Source organism: Camellia sinensis, chromosome 11 (genome assembly GCF_055761805.1).
Source record: "Camellia sinensis isolate YWXY chromosome 11, ASM5576180v1, whole genome shotgun sequence".
Taxonomy (NCBI): Eukaryota; Viridiplantae; Streptophyta; class Magnoliopsida; order Ericales; family Theaceae; genus Camellia; species Camellia sinensis.
Window position 1 is genome coordinate 152305349 of NC_138971.1, and position 14634 is coordinate 152319982.

At 29.9% G+C, this 14634-nt stretch overlaps 1 protein-coding gene across 1 annotated transcript; it reads right to left on the bottom strand.

Annotated features, from left to right (window-relative positions):
• Window positions 1-319: 319 nt before the first annotated feature.
• LOC114293046 (protein RGF1 INDUCIBLE TRANSCRIPTION FACTOR 1) lies at window positions 320-2796 on the bottom strand. Its single transcript, XM_028237069.2, has 4 exons — window positions 2410-2796; window positions 2067-2264; window positions 1438-1653; window positions 320-1086 (listed from the first exon to the last, which is right to left on the bottom strand). Exons 1-4 carry the CDS (start codon window positions 2410-2412, stop codon window positions 805-807), a joined length of 699 nt encoding a protein of 232 aa, XP_028092870.2. The 5' UTR covers window positions 2413-2796; the 3' UTR covers window positions 320-804.
• Between the last annotated feature and the right edge of the window lie 11838 nt (window positions 2797-14634).

Below are 14634 nucleotides of genomic sequence, written 5' to 3' on the forward strand. Positions count from 1 at the left end.
AATAAAAAAAACTAGTATGAATATTAATACACACCGGTATATATTTTTTATTTAAATATTTTTCAAATTTAAAAAGCAATAATTTAAACAATAATGATTCATCCCCCTTTTCCCCACCCCCTTTGACCCCCTCTCCCCCTTTGACCCCCTCTCTCTCATTGGTTACCTTTTCTTTTTCTTTTTCTTTTTTTTCCTGCTCCTCCAATCACCACCCGTCACGTGGCAAAGGAGGTGAGGGGGTGACTCCCAAAAGGGGATCCCAAGCATTATTCTAATTTAAAGTGTCAACTAAAAAATAATAATGTGTCAAACACTGAAATAGCCAAATAGTAGTACTTCCCATTATTTGAAATTCCACATATAGACACCCTCCTTTATTTCCAAGGAGTTACATTGTCATTTCCCTCTAACCCTTACCAGAAAACAGTATTTACAATTTTATCAGACCATAACAAAGTCAAAATAAAAAAATAAAATAAAGAAAAACTTGTGTAACATTAAAAAACCACTCTAACCAAGCACCCTACATATATTTTTCAGCTAAAAACTTCCAACCTTTTTCATCTTCACCCATTTAGTCATTCCCATTGTCTTATTCTCACTCTAGCCCTTCTATTCCCATCATATTTCTATCAGCTTGCTTCTATATATACAACACAATACATTAGAGGAGTTGGGTAGTAGTAGTGCTAAGGTTTCCCCAAACACTGGCCTTTTCGGTAAAAAAGCACTAGTGTTCATTATGATTACTAGTTTGTAAAGGTGGGGTTTGAGAGTAATTAAGGGGAAGTTGTGGGGGGCCTTTTAGTATTCTATGATGAGTCCTCCCATAGGGGCTCTATGGGGAATACCCTTTCTTCGCTTGGCAGTTCTGTAATTAACCACAGTTGGTGGCGGCGTTGACGGAGTGAAGCTGTGGTGGTGGTGGTGGTGGTGGTGGTGGTGGTTGCTGCTGCTCTTCTGCGGCGGTCCACGGCTGCTGCTGCTGTTGCTGTATGAATTCTCCGAGTCCGACGCCGCCGCCCGGAGCTTCTTCTCCGGCGAGTACTTCCTTTTCCTCTCGAAATTCTTCGATGTGCCAACAATCTGTATTGAATAGCAATTGTAAAAGATCGATTAGAATTGACTCAAAATACCCAAAATTCAATTCCTCATAATACCAATCTAAAATCGATGATCACTGCGAATCAAACAATCATAATCATAATCATAATCAACCCAGAAAACCCAATTAAGATTCTTCGAGAAAATTCCCTGGAAAGTAGTGAATTTTCGTATTAAAGCTTACAAATTTCGATAGAAGCCAGAGGTTGAGCATTTTCTGGGTAATACCCAATTCAATTTTCGTCAACTTTTTAGTCAAAATTGTAGAAAAAGACACAGATTTAATGGATTTTGAAGGACATTTGAATGGATTTGAGAGGACATTGTTAGTACCTTGCAACCGAGAGAGCAGAAACGGAAGGAATCCAGGAGGCTGCGCTCGCAGACTTCGCAGGTGTTGGTGACTCCTTTGCCAGGCCTAGGCTGAGGCCGTTCATTCAGAAACACGACCTTTGCACTGTTGATAATGTAGGTCTGTACTGATGTGATGTCCAAATACTTCTGAATCTCAGAAACCCTGATCACATCATGGTATGATGACCTCCTTATCTGTCATATAAACAACAATCAACAACACCAGTCTAACAACTTTAAAAAAAAAAAAAAAACTAAAAAAATCATACAAGTATTCATGTTTATATAGATCAACAATGTCAAATAGAGGAACACTGATTTAAGCCTATAGGATTCACCAATTAGGCCAAAAAACAAAGCCAGCCATAGAGCAAATTGGGATTTCTTGGAGGAGAAGAGAGCTATATTGAAACCAAGAAAAAGCAGATCCAATTGCTAAAAACAGATGATTTTTTTTTTTTTTTTTTGTGACGGAAAAGGCTGCTATTTTGACAAAATAGGTGAAACCCAGATGTGTGTGTGTGTGTGTGTGTGTGAGAGAGAGAGAGAGAGAGAGAGAGAGAGAGAGAGAGAGAGAGAGAGAGAGCATTTAGCAATGAGAATCAAACCTGTATGACACGGTGGTCCTTGTGGTAGGTGAGACAGAGAGAACAGAGAGCACCATTCATACAATCCAAGCAATACATATTGCACTCGCTCTTGTGTGAATCGGCGTGTGATTTGCATTGAATGAAGAAGCTCTCTCGCAGCAGAGGCTTCAACCACGGCGGCCACCGGCTCTCTTCTTCGTCAGGACCTCCAGCTCCCTACACACCATACCAAAAACAAAAAAAACAGAGTCCCAATCAGTCAAAACAGAACAAGAAGCTCAAACCCATATCATAAACGCCCAGCAAACAAAAGAAAATGCAGGAAAATGCGGGAAAATGCAGGAAAACAGTTCTTTCTTACCATGATTCGCCTGTTCTTAGGCTTGATTTCACGGACAGCGGTTTCTTGATTGTCGATCGCCAGTTTGAACAATCAGAGTGATAGTGCTTAGTTTTTTTTTTTTTCCTTCTTCCTTAGAGAGAGATAGGGTGTTTGTATGTATGTATAGAGAGAGAAAGTGAAGAGAGAGAGGGGCTTTTAGAAGAGGAGTGAGGCGGTGAGAAACAGAGGGTTATTGTAGAGATGGAGTCTATGAAGAGAGAGAAAGAGGAGAGAGAGTGGTTCTGTTCTTATCCTCACAAAGTCTACAATCCGAACCTAACTCCGAGCCCAGACCAACAGATACGTCGAATGCAAGCAACCGACCTCTTTATTTTCTTATTTTTTTGTTTCCTTTCATTTTCATTTAGTTTTTATTTAAACAAATAATGGGTCTTATCATATTATTAATTTTTTAATTTCATATATTTTAAGCTTTTATTCTCACTCATTAATAGTAAATTATTTCAATGGGTGAACATTATTCGTTGGCATATTTGGCACCATACCCTCCCCTATCTTGATAAAGGGCATTATGGCTTTTTTTCACTTGCCTTTTTAAGTTTTCTTTTTCTATTTTTTTTTTCTTTTCTAAAACTTTGAGCAGTACCTTTTCCTAAATTCTGATTTGGCTTGGGAAATGGATCGATTTTTTTTTTTTTTAACTGTTTTAATTTGGAGTTAAAATAGTCTTGTTTGGGATATATAGACTTTTGATTTTTTTGATTTTTGTTAGAAAAAAAATATAATGATTATAATTTGAATATGATAATTTTTAACCTAGTTTAAAAAGCTTATTTTAGCTATGTTTAGGATATTACTTTAGGCTAAAATAGTCATATAGGATAAAATTAACTATTTTAGTCAAATAAAATAAAATATCACTTCTAACTTATAATTATTTTATTTTTTCTTTTATAAAAGTAAAAAAAATTAAAAAATTTATTTCAAAAGAAGTTTTTTAACCCCAAGTTAAAAGTCAAAAGACTAAAAAGTCAACTCACACTCTCAACTAAGGCTTTATTTATTTATCTTTTTTTTTTTTTTGAATAAAATAACACCAATCCAAACTCACATGCATAAAAGTTTTTTTTTTTCCCTCTCTTACTTGTGTACATTTTTTTTCATTAAATTTATCACTTTGTTTGGTTCTATTTTTTCAAAAACACTTTTCAAAAAAATTTATTTTTTTTTTGTTTTTTTTTATTTTTACTGATTTTTTAAAAATATTTTAAGTAATTTTTTTTTTTACTTTTTAAATATACCTAACATAAATATATCTAAAAAATAAAAAATTTATAAAAAAAATCTTTTAAAAATTTACTAAATATTAAAAAAAAATAAAATCCGAGAATTCAGTATATTTTTTCAATCAATTTAGTTGATAAACAACAAACACACTCGCAATTATGACATAACACTACACTCTGATCTTTGGCAACCCTTAAATGACGGGTTGACTCGAGCTTCATATAATGAAATTTTAAAAGTTGATTAAAATATGAAACAATAGTTACGGGATGGTTATATATGAGGTAAATTATAAATACATTTAATTAAAATATAAATTATTTTTTATAATTTTAAAAATTATATTTTATTTTTAAAAATTTTTAATTTTATAATAAATCGTCTATTTTATTAATAAATTATAAAGTCAATTAATAGTTTTTAATGATATTAAAAATATATTTCAATTAATAATTTAAGTAATTTTATTATTATATAGGAATACAATTATGAATGAGATATTTATTAATAAATCTTATCTTACAAACAATTACTCAAATTAGTCTCAAGTTTTTCTATTGATCTGTTAAGTTTTATTAATGTAGAGTTTCTTTTCTTGTGGTCCTATTTTTGATTTTGGTAGTATTTTAGTGGACAATTATACCTTTTTATTAATGTGACAAATATAATGTGATATTCTAATGTGATAGGTATAAATGTGACACTTCAACGATGTGACACTCCAACGATGTGATAGTTCAAAAATAAATTAAAAATTTCTTAATGTACTTTTTTTAAATATGACAATATGACGGGTATGATATGATATTCTAAAACTTTTACTCCAAAAAAATATTATTTAATGCACTTTTTCTTAATGTGATAACGTGACGGATATGATGTGATATTTCAAAAAAAAAATAAAAACTCCTTAGTATATATATTTTTTTAAACGTGACAACGTAATATGTATGATGTGACATTCTAAAAAAAAAAATTTAGTGTATTTTTTTTTCCAAATGTGACATGTGACACTTTAACGTGGCGGATATGATGTGACCTCTAAAAAAATTAAAAACTCTTTAGTGCACTTTTCTTAAATGTGACATTCTAATGTGACGGGTATGATGTGTTATTAAAAAATTCTTTAGTGTACTTTTTTCAAATGTGACACTCCAATGTGAACGATAAATGAATCTTACAAATCCAGAAGGACTAAATAGATCATAATAAAAAATATTAGACTGTATAAATTACAAATCTAAAATATAGGACTTATTGGTCAATCTCCCAATATGAATTTCGTTTTTTTTAATTAATTTTATTAAATAAAAAAATTCTGACATGAAGTATTTATAATTTTCCAAATTATATAAGGTAAATTGTACTTTAAATAAATATCAAGAAGTGTATTTATAATTTATCCTTATATATATTAGTTGATTGATTAATGAGAAATAAAATTGGTATCATTGATTACTTTTGGACGATTTAAAACACTATTCAAGGTTGTGTTATGAAGAGTGTTAAATAATTTCATACCGTATGAAAATTATTAAAAGAAATTGTAATTTTTCAAGAAAAATGAATAAAACAATCTCAACCTTAATTAATGTTGTTTGAATTCTAGCAAGACCACCTAGACAAAAAATTAAAATCACCAACCTTGCAATTATACCCGACTTTGTACTTCATCTCAAAAAGTGAAGTAAGTGTTTCCGATGTCCCAAAAGAAAAAGAGAAGGATAGAAGAAGAAAAAGAGGCGAAAAATTATATAATTTCTTGTTATACTGGGCAGAAAAAGGAAAATATTTAACAAAACTTAAATCAAATGGCATGAAGCATTTTAGTTAAGTTTTTTTGTTTTGGTTTTTTTTTTTCAAGTATGAAAGCATTGAATTAGTTGTAATCTTCCTTAAAGGACAAATGAGATCTATCCAAATATTAATACAAAATAGTGAAAACTAATCAGTGTGTTTGGTTTAAGTTTTTTGGATTAAATTTTTTAAAAATTGAGTTTTTTGGTTTTCATATTTTTTTATTTTTAGTGAGTATTTTTTAAATTTTAAATATATATATTTTTACTTTTTTAGATGCACCTTACTTTGATGTATCTAAAAAATAAAAAATTAGTGAAAAATATTTTAAAAAATTAATAAATACATAAAAATACAAAAAAATATACTGAATTCTTGTATTTATTTTTCTTATATTTTTGGTATTTAGTAAATTTTAAAAGGTTTTTTTCACAAATTTTTTAAAAGGTTATTAAAACAAAGTAAGTAATGGAATAGATTAGAGACATTTGTTTATAAATCTCTGCTCACCAACTTATATTATATTTATGTCAAATTATTTTTTATGTTCCAATAAATTTTATAAGTGACATAATTACTAAAACACTTCTAATAATATGGTAAAACGTGCATTAATGTTCACATTGACAGTGTGAATATTTCATGATGTAAATGTTCACACTAGTAACGTAAATATTTATACTGTCAAATTTTTTTAATATAATTGTTCACATCATCAAATTGTTAACGGTTCAAAAAATATTTGTAAAGGTAAAATTATCCATAAAATACCTTGAATATGATAATTAAAATTTGGGAGATCAAATATCTAAAATAATAGGATTTATTAAAATATAAGAATATTTTATAGACTTATTGGGATATAAGTACTTTAAAGAAAAAAAATTTAATAAAATTTTCAATAAATAGTTAAAATCTGGCTTTTTATTTTTTATTTTTTTGGCTTTTTTTTTAAAAAATGTATAAAAAATGTGAGAGATGATGTGACTCAAAATAAGTTAAAAATTAAAAGATGGCTTTTAAGTATCTTCCTAAAATATTCCATAATTGGGTCAAGTGTGTCAAAAACAATTAATTTGATTGGTATACAATTATAGGCTTATTATCCAAGTTATATATTGACTCTACTTAAAATTATGAATTTTATTATTTTGAATTAATTAAAATTTATATTTTGTTCACATATTTTGATACTGTGTGAACAAAATCAAACTCTCAAAATTATTTCCCAAAGGTGAATTTTTTTTTGAAAATAAAATCATATTGAAGCGCAAAAAATTGAATAAAAAAAAAGAGAAAGAAATTGAAAAACCATTCGAGATAAGTTTTGATTGATTATTCATCATTTTATTAATCATGTTGGATTTGGATTCGGAACAGTTTTGTCCTGAAGTCTACCTAACCTCTTACAAGGTAGATAGTGAAGTGTTTTGAGAAGATAGTTAAAAATTAATTTTTTAATTTTTTTTAATTATTTTATATGAGAGGTGATGTAATAGAAAATGAATTAAAAATTAGTTTTTGACTTTTAACCCAAGTTTCTAAATAGCTCAGTATCTATTATAGTAAGGCCTAGTTTGGGAAGACTAAATAAGTGCACTTTTTGACTTTTTATGAAATATGAGTTGGGTTTGGGTTGGGTTTGAAGTGATGTATTAGAGAAGTGATGTGACTTAAATAAGATGATGTGACTTAAATAGGATAGTGACTTTTTGACTTTTTATCTTTTTTCAACCTTCCCAAACTAGGCCTAAGCCCCATTTTGACAACTAGAAAAAAAAAATTATTGATTTATTTTAAATCGTATCATTTATTTTAATATATTTTTAAAAAAATTAAAAAAAAAAAAAGACTTTTTTCCTAATTACCAAAAGGGCTATGATACATAACACTAGGAAAAAGACAAATTAAAACTATCCTAGAACTCCTAATTTAGAGCTTTTAAACATTTTTGTTACCAAAATAAACCTAACACTTGTGTTGGCATTGCACTCCTCTCAAATTTAATTGTTATCTAGTTATTTTCTTCTTAAATTGTTATCGGATATTTTTTTTGGGGTCTAAGTTTTTATAGTGTGTAAAGGGCACCGTTTGGAAAGAGTTAAATCAGTTTTTTTTTATTATTTTAGTCACAAAAGACAAAATAAGCTATTTTAGCCACAAAAAATAAAACATCACATCCAACCTATAATCATTACACTCTTCTCTCACAAAAAAAGTCAAAAAACCAAAAAGCCCTTCCCAAAGTAAGTTTTTTAGCCCAGGCTAAAATAATAAAAAAAGTCAAAAAGCTAAAAAGCTAACCCACTTCCCAAACGGCACCTTATAGCAACTCCAATCAAAATGTCAAAATCCTATGTGGTAGAACAATATCTCTATTATGGCATGAAGAATGAAATCCATCCAATATGTCAAATGCTAAGTTGACATTTGGCCAGAACTCAATATATCAAATTTGACATACTCTATATAGATGTCAAATGTTAAGTCCACAAAATAAAATAATTTTATTTAAAAAAATAATATAATAATAGATTCAACATATTGGGTGAAGAGTTTTAATGTCAAATTGACATATGCCAATTTATTATCCAAGTCTTTAAAAAACAAAAAAAAATTGACACATCAAATTTTAAAGGTTTGGGTGGAGATACTTTTATATTTCATTTGTATTTTTCTCACTTTTTTTCCTTTTATTTTCAAATCTTTGTACAAATCTTTGAAATTTTAAAAGGAGAAAGAAAAAAAGGGAAAAAAAAATTAATTATATTTTGTTTATATTTCTTTTACTTTATTCATTTTCCTTTCCAAATTTCTATCCAAAGCCATGAAGTTTTTTTTTTTTTAAAAAAAAAAAAAACTAGAATCTATGAGATCTTCAAAGGTAAAACAGAAATTGAAAAGAAATTTAACTTATATTTCTTTTTTTTTTTTTAAATACAATCTTAAAATTCATATCTTCATAAAGTCATGCCATGCCATGCCCAAGTCAACAAATTTCATTTTTTTTTTTTTTTTTCATTTTACCTCAAATGAAATACGTGAGATTGTTCTGAATGGAATTTTATGTCAATAATCTTGTGTTATTCATCGAAATAAATAACTAAACAAATGAATTTGATAAACCAATCATTAGTCAAACTTAATTTTATGTTTTAATTAAGTAGTTTTTTTTTTAATCAATAGTAATTTCCATTAAAGAAATGTTAGCCAAGCAGTACTTACAAGGAAATTAGCAAGAAGTTTACACCAAACTAAGAAAAAACCTTGTTCAAAACAAAGAAAAAAAATTCTCAAATGAAGTACTAAGGAAAAGCTATGTATATATCAAGACATAACATTCATACTGTGAAACAGAAATCAATCATAAAAGTTCGATAATAGAATAAATTTAATGTCCAGGCAGTAGTGACAATGGATCCAGTGGTGGAAGGCAGCGGATTTGGGTGCTGGAAGGCGGCAAATACGGCAAAGAAGAGGTAGAAGACGGCAGATCATGTTGATGGTGTTCAACATGAGGAGATGACGTGGTGGTGACGTCGGAGTGAGGTGAAGGAGAAGAGAAACAACAGATCCGGTGAAGGCCACAACCAAAGTTAAGGCGAAGAGGAGAGAGAGGGTAATTTGTAAACAAATTGGGCCGAGCTAGGAAAAGTCTTCTTTGGAAATTGGGCCGCGCAATGAGCCGAGATAAGGGCTGGTATAGCTCGGTCTTAGGCCGAGAAGACATCTCATATTTCGGATTTAGGCCGAACTATGGACCGAGGTGTTTGGACTTCGCAAGTTGGACCTCGTCCTTGTTAGTTCGGTCGGAGACTGCTGCAGTTACCTCAGTCTAAACAGACAAAACCGAGGTAACATCAATAGCGAGGGCCGAGCTGTGTATAGCTCGGTAGGGTGGCATTCGATAGATCGGCTTTCGATCACACGGTCCGAATGGCAGAGGACCGAGATAAGGCAGTTCGGTCAGAAATGTATAACCGAGGTAAAGGGTTCAGCCATCTCACTTGGCTTGCAGTGATGAGACTCCTAGTAAGACTTTGCTAAGGAGAGTTAGAGTCCTACTGGGATTGTGCAAACCATCTCACTTGGTTGGTAGTGAGTAGGAGTATGACTCCTAAGAGGACTCTGCTAAGGAGAGTAGAGTCCTACTAGGATTATGCAAAACCATCTCACTTGGTTGGTGGTGAGTAGGGTGTGTGATTCCTAGGAGGACTCTCATATGGAGAGTTGGAAATCCTACTAGGAATGGGCCAAGCCAAGTCTATAAAAGCTCATAGCAGGACCTATGGACGGGTATCACAATCCCAATTCTTACTCTAGAATACACAGAGCTTATTGTCTATTGTCTAGTTGCTGACTTAGGCATCGGAGGGGTTTCCGGCATACACTTGCCGGTTAGCTCACGTTTGTGTTTTCAGGTGGCAAAGTAACATTGTTTGGAGGAGCGCAAACATGATTAACAGGATCATACGAGAAGAATTATTTCGTGCTCGTACAGAAAGCTAAAAATTTTCAAGTTATTGAGTAGAGAAGTAAGAAAAAGGGAAGAGAAAGTGGGGTAGGAGAAGGGGATAGAAGGTCGAAGGCTGCCAGAACTCCCTTTCCTTACCTGGCTGCCCCTCATAATCAAAATCCTAGAGAGATAAAAGTTTAGATAGAAAAACTTTCAAAGTTTAGAGAGAGAAGTTATTTTTAATTAAGTAGAGGATTACATAAATTACAGTCTGCTATTTGGTTTGTTAATAAGTACAATAAATATAATTTTTTCTTAAAAAACAGATATATCAAGTTCTTGTTTGATAAATATTTTGGGGCTAAAAAAGCATAAAAAGACAAAATAGGCTATACAAGTTAATAAATGTCACATTCAAACTATAATTATTATATTTTTTTTCTCACAAAAATTAAAAAACCTAAAAATAAAAACCGAACGAGACTAAAAAAAGTCCCACCACAAAAAATTAATTATAATAACCAATGCCAAACAAAACTTAAATAGTCATAATCCATGCCAAATGAAACTTAAATAGTTGCATAGTAGGATGGTCCTCAAAGTCGGAGGGGAAAAAAAAAAAAAAATGAAAAACTACTATTTACCTCGTGAGATTCTAAGGGAGTTACCCACGTTTCAAATGTGACACTTCACCTTTGTGCTTCAGACCAAAGTGCCAACTGTTGATGGAGGTCACACACAACACAACACAACACAAAAAATATGAAATTCCCCACACACATGCTCATTAAGGAGCCACACATTCATTAAGAAATTCCCCACACACATGCTCATTAAGGAGCCACACATTCATTAAGGATGCTTTTGTTTGGACAGATTAACTGAGAGATTAGATTTAAAAACACGTGAGATTTACATTATATAATTTTGCCTTTTAATTCTCTTAATTCGGCATTTGTTTGGTTAGACCAATATAGTCTGGTCTAAACAGTTAATAATGCAGTCATTTTGATTTTTTTTTTCATTATTTAACAAAATTAGTTTTTTGAAAAAATTTCTTACAAAAATTTAAAAATACTCCTCATTTTAACATGATTTTATCTTTTTGGATCAGAAACAATTTTAACAAATTAAAAAATATAAAGTTTTTTTTTCAAAAAAAAAAAGAAAAAAGAAAAATGAAACTATGAAAGTGAACCAAGCACAGCCATCCAACAATTCTATGGGCACTAAAAAAAAACAAAAGACAAGTGGGTTGGTGATATTATTTATTTTACTATTCCCATTCTCATAATCCATTTAACACCCAAACAAACACAGCCGAAAGGTTAAGCTACTGCTAAGCTATAGAGGGAATAGAAAACGAATTTTGAAGAAGAAAACCAGATTATTTCTGATGTACCCAAAAAAAAAAAAAAAAAAAAAAAAAAAAAAAAAAAGGAGAACCAGTGAACTAGGGGACTCCAATTCTTTGAAGAAAGTGACATTCTATTATCCCATTTGAAGCAAAATTCAACTGTGGCGGCCAAAGATGCCAAAGATTCAGATGAATTTTCTTTTCCTTTCTATAAAAACCTTTTCTCTTTTGCTACTTTTCAAACTTCACTTTCTCTCTCTTTTAGTAATCTTACGTATTTAGAACTTTTATTCATAATTTTATTCAGAAATATAAATGTATAGTTCACATTTATTTTAAACATAGACGGCACAATGCATTAATTTAATTCCAACCACGCAGACTTTTCTTGATAGTTTTCTGAATCTAGATTATGGGTAATTACATTTTGTTTCTGTTTATATGTTTGCATACGGCAAAAACAAGTGCCTACGCGCTTACATTTACAAGGCAAAGTAGTAAATTTACAAATCCGGAGAAAGTAAGGTCAAGTTGGCAATCCAAAATAAGTACACTTTTTTTATCTTTTTATTTTTTTTTCATCACATTATCTCTCTATTTTTTTGTACATTTTTTGTAAAAAAATAAAAAATATACTTATTTAGGTCATTCCAAACGACCCTACGTAAAAAACAATGTCTCCATTTCACATGTAAAAAGAAAATATTTTTTTTAAGTGTAGAATCCGATCTCAAAATCGAGCACGGAAAGTTATGTCTCATTTTGTAATCTGTGCGAAATAGAGGGTAGCACAATCCACCTGACATGTGGTAAAATAATCTTATCTATGTTTTTTTAAATTTTTTTTAATTTTTAATTTTTAATTTTTTAAGATTCATAAGTTTTATATTAGTAGATCACATTTGTGTCGACCAAATTTATTAACAAATATAAATTTTATGCATAAAACTCAACAAAATTAAAATGACAGTAACATTTTTGAATTATAAACAATAATGGATGTTTTAAATGACAGTAACATTTTTGAATTATAAATAATAATGAATGTTTTAATTTGAAATGAAAATAATATAAAAATTATTCACATCATTCTGTATAAAAGGAATGTATAAAAAATTATAACAATTGCAGCTTGACATGAACCACAACACAAATATTGTCAAATTGCACAATGATTTGATGAAAGAGCCATATGACAATGTGTCTGTTTGGCAGAAATTATTTACAGCTTATTTCAACTTTTAGCTTAATTTAAGTTATTTTGATATGTCTGGTTTAGCTTATAGCTTATAGCTTATAGCTTTGTGGAAGTCAGAAATCAACTTATTCTCTGAGTGGGGCAGGAGATACTTTAAGAATAAGCTGGAAATCAGCTTAAGCTGAAAGTTGTAAGTTATAAGCTATTTAGGCATAAGCTATAAGCATTTTTCCACAGCTCTACCAAACATGACTAATATCAGTGTCAAATTAGATTTTTATGAGGAAAATTAGGAAATTGGTTCCTACACTCACCCAACCTGTGGGGATAAGGCACAATAATTAATGATTTATAAATTAATGCATGGTTTTGGAGACATTATTGAATGTGTTTGGCAATAGGATTAGATTAGGAGAGGTCAGAACTAGGGTGGGTGGGTGGGTGGGTTGGGTTGGGTTACATGAGCTGGGCCTTGGTGGATTTCAGGTCCAAACAATAATTATTTTCTTTGGTTGGTTATTTTGGATTTTGGGAATTGCCACTTTCCTAATTAGATATTAATTATAGAAGTTCTAGGTAGTGTTTGGTTAGTTATAATAATTTCATGAATAGAATAACTATTCGTTGTCTTGGTAATGTTGTGTTTAAATTATGGATTTGGATAAGAATTTAAAAAGAAAAGAAAAATATATATGAAATGTAATTATATTTCATTTACATTTTACTTATTTTTTTTTTCCTTTCATTTTTCTAAATCTCTACTTAAATACATGATCAAAACACAATCTTAATGGAATGTTCATTCTTCTAGATTAATGTATAATGATTTTATTTGCAATGTACATTTTTTTTTACTGAACCGAATATAAGAAAGGATGTTCTAACTGAATGACCATTCTATTGAAATATTTATTCCAATAGATCACACAATATTTATTTGTAATGGCATGATAATTTTTAATATTATTCTTAGTTGGGTTAGCATGATGATTTTGATTTAACCATATTTTAATTTCAGAAAGGTGAGTGGAGTGGTCCATAGACTACACCCTGGTTAGAGATCAACCAAGGGGACAATCAATGAGCAAATTCAACCATGATTTTAAGTGTTGTAGAGAAAAATAAAGAAAGCGATTGACTTGAAAGATCAAGCCATAACCATGATACAAGTACAGAATACAGCATTAACAAAAGATATGTTAGATCATGGTTTATTTAAAATATGATTATGTTTCATAATGTACAACGTAGATTTGTAGATGCAATAGAAAATTAGATCGATACGATCACTCTAAATTAAAATATTATAAAAAGAAAAGATTTGAACTGCCATGTAATATAATAGTAAAAAACTATATTAATTTTTATGTAATTTAATTGAACATACAATTCATGACATAATAAGACGTCGAAAAGGAATTAATGTGACGGATCTAATTGAATTTAAATATTTTCAAATTTTAATTTTATCAAATAATTTCTCAAGCATTATCAGTTTAACTTAAATAAAAAAAAATAAAAATAAATATTAATTTTAAAAAAAAGAATATGAGAGGAGAGGAGAGGAGAGGAGAGAAATGGATAAAGATGACAGCTATTAAGAACATAAGCACTTTCATTAAGTGAGGATATTATTTATTTATTGCATATGTCAATTTCCCAACAAAAGAATATCCAACCCCCAATAATTGATGAGGGCTCACCACCAAGCCTAGACAGTCAACATATTCGAGTTGGGATAAGTACACCATCAAGGGGCTATAGAGCATCAACTTTACATAGGATCATTAGGTTTTAAAAAAACATATCATTGAATTGAATTGAATTGAATTGAATTGATACTTTTTTTTGTTGGTTCATATTAAAGGCTTGACATGTTTGGACGTGTGTTGGATTGAGTAGCTTAGAGGGTCATCATGGCAATACGAATTTAATGGGTTTAACTTCACTCCGGTCGAGAGAGAAAATTAGATAATGTAGAATTTACTTTGATGATATGATTAGTTTATTTCTAGATCGATATATGTAGATCATTTAAGAAAAAGTAAAAAATCATACTGAAATGATAATTATAATAGTTATACAATTTTATCACACTTGTCTTTTTAGAAAATAGATAAAAATAATTTTTTTTAATAAACGATTTAC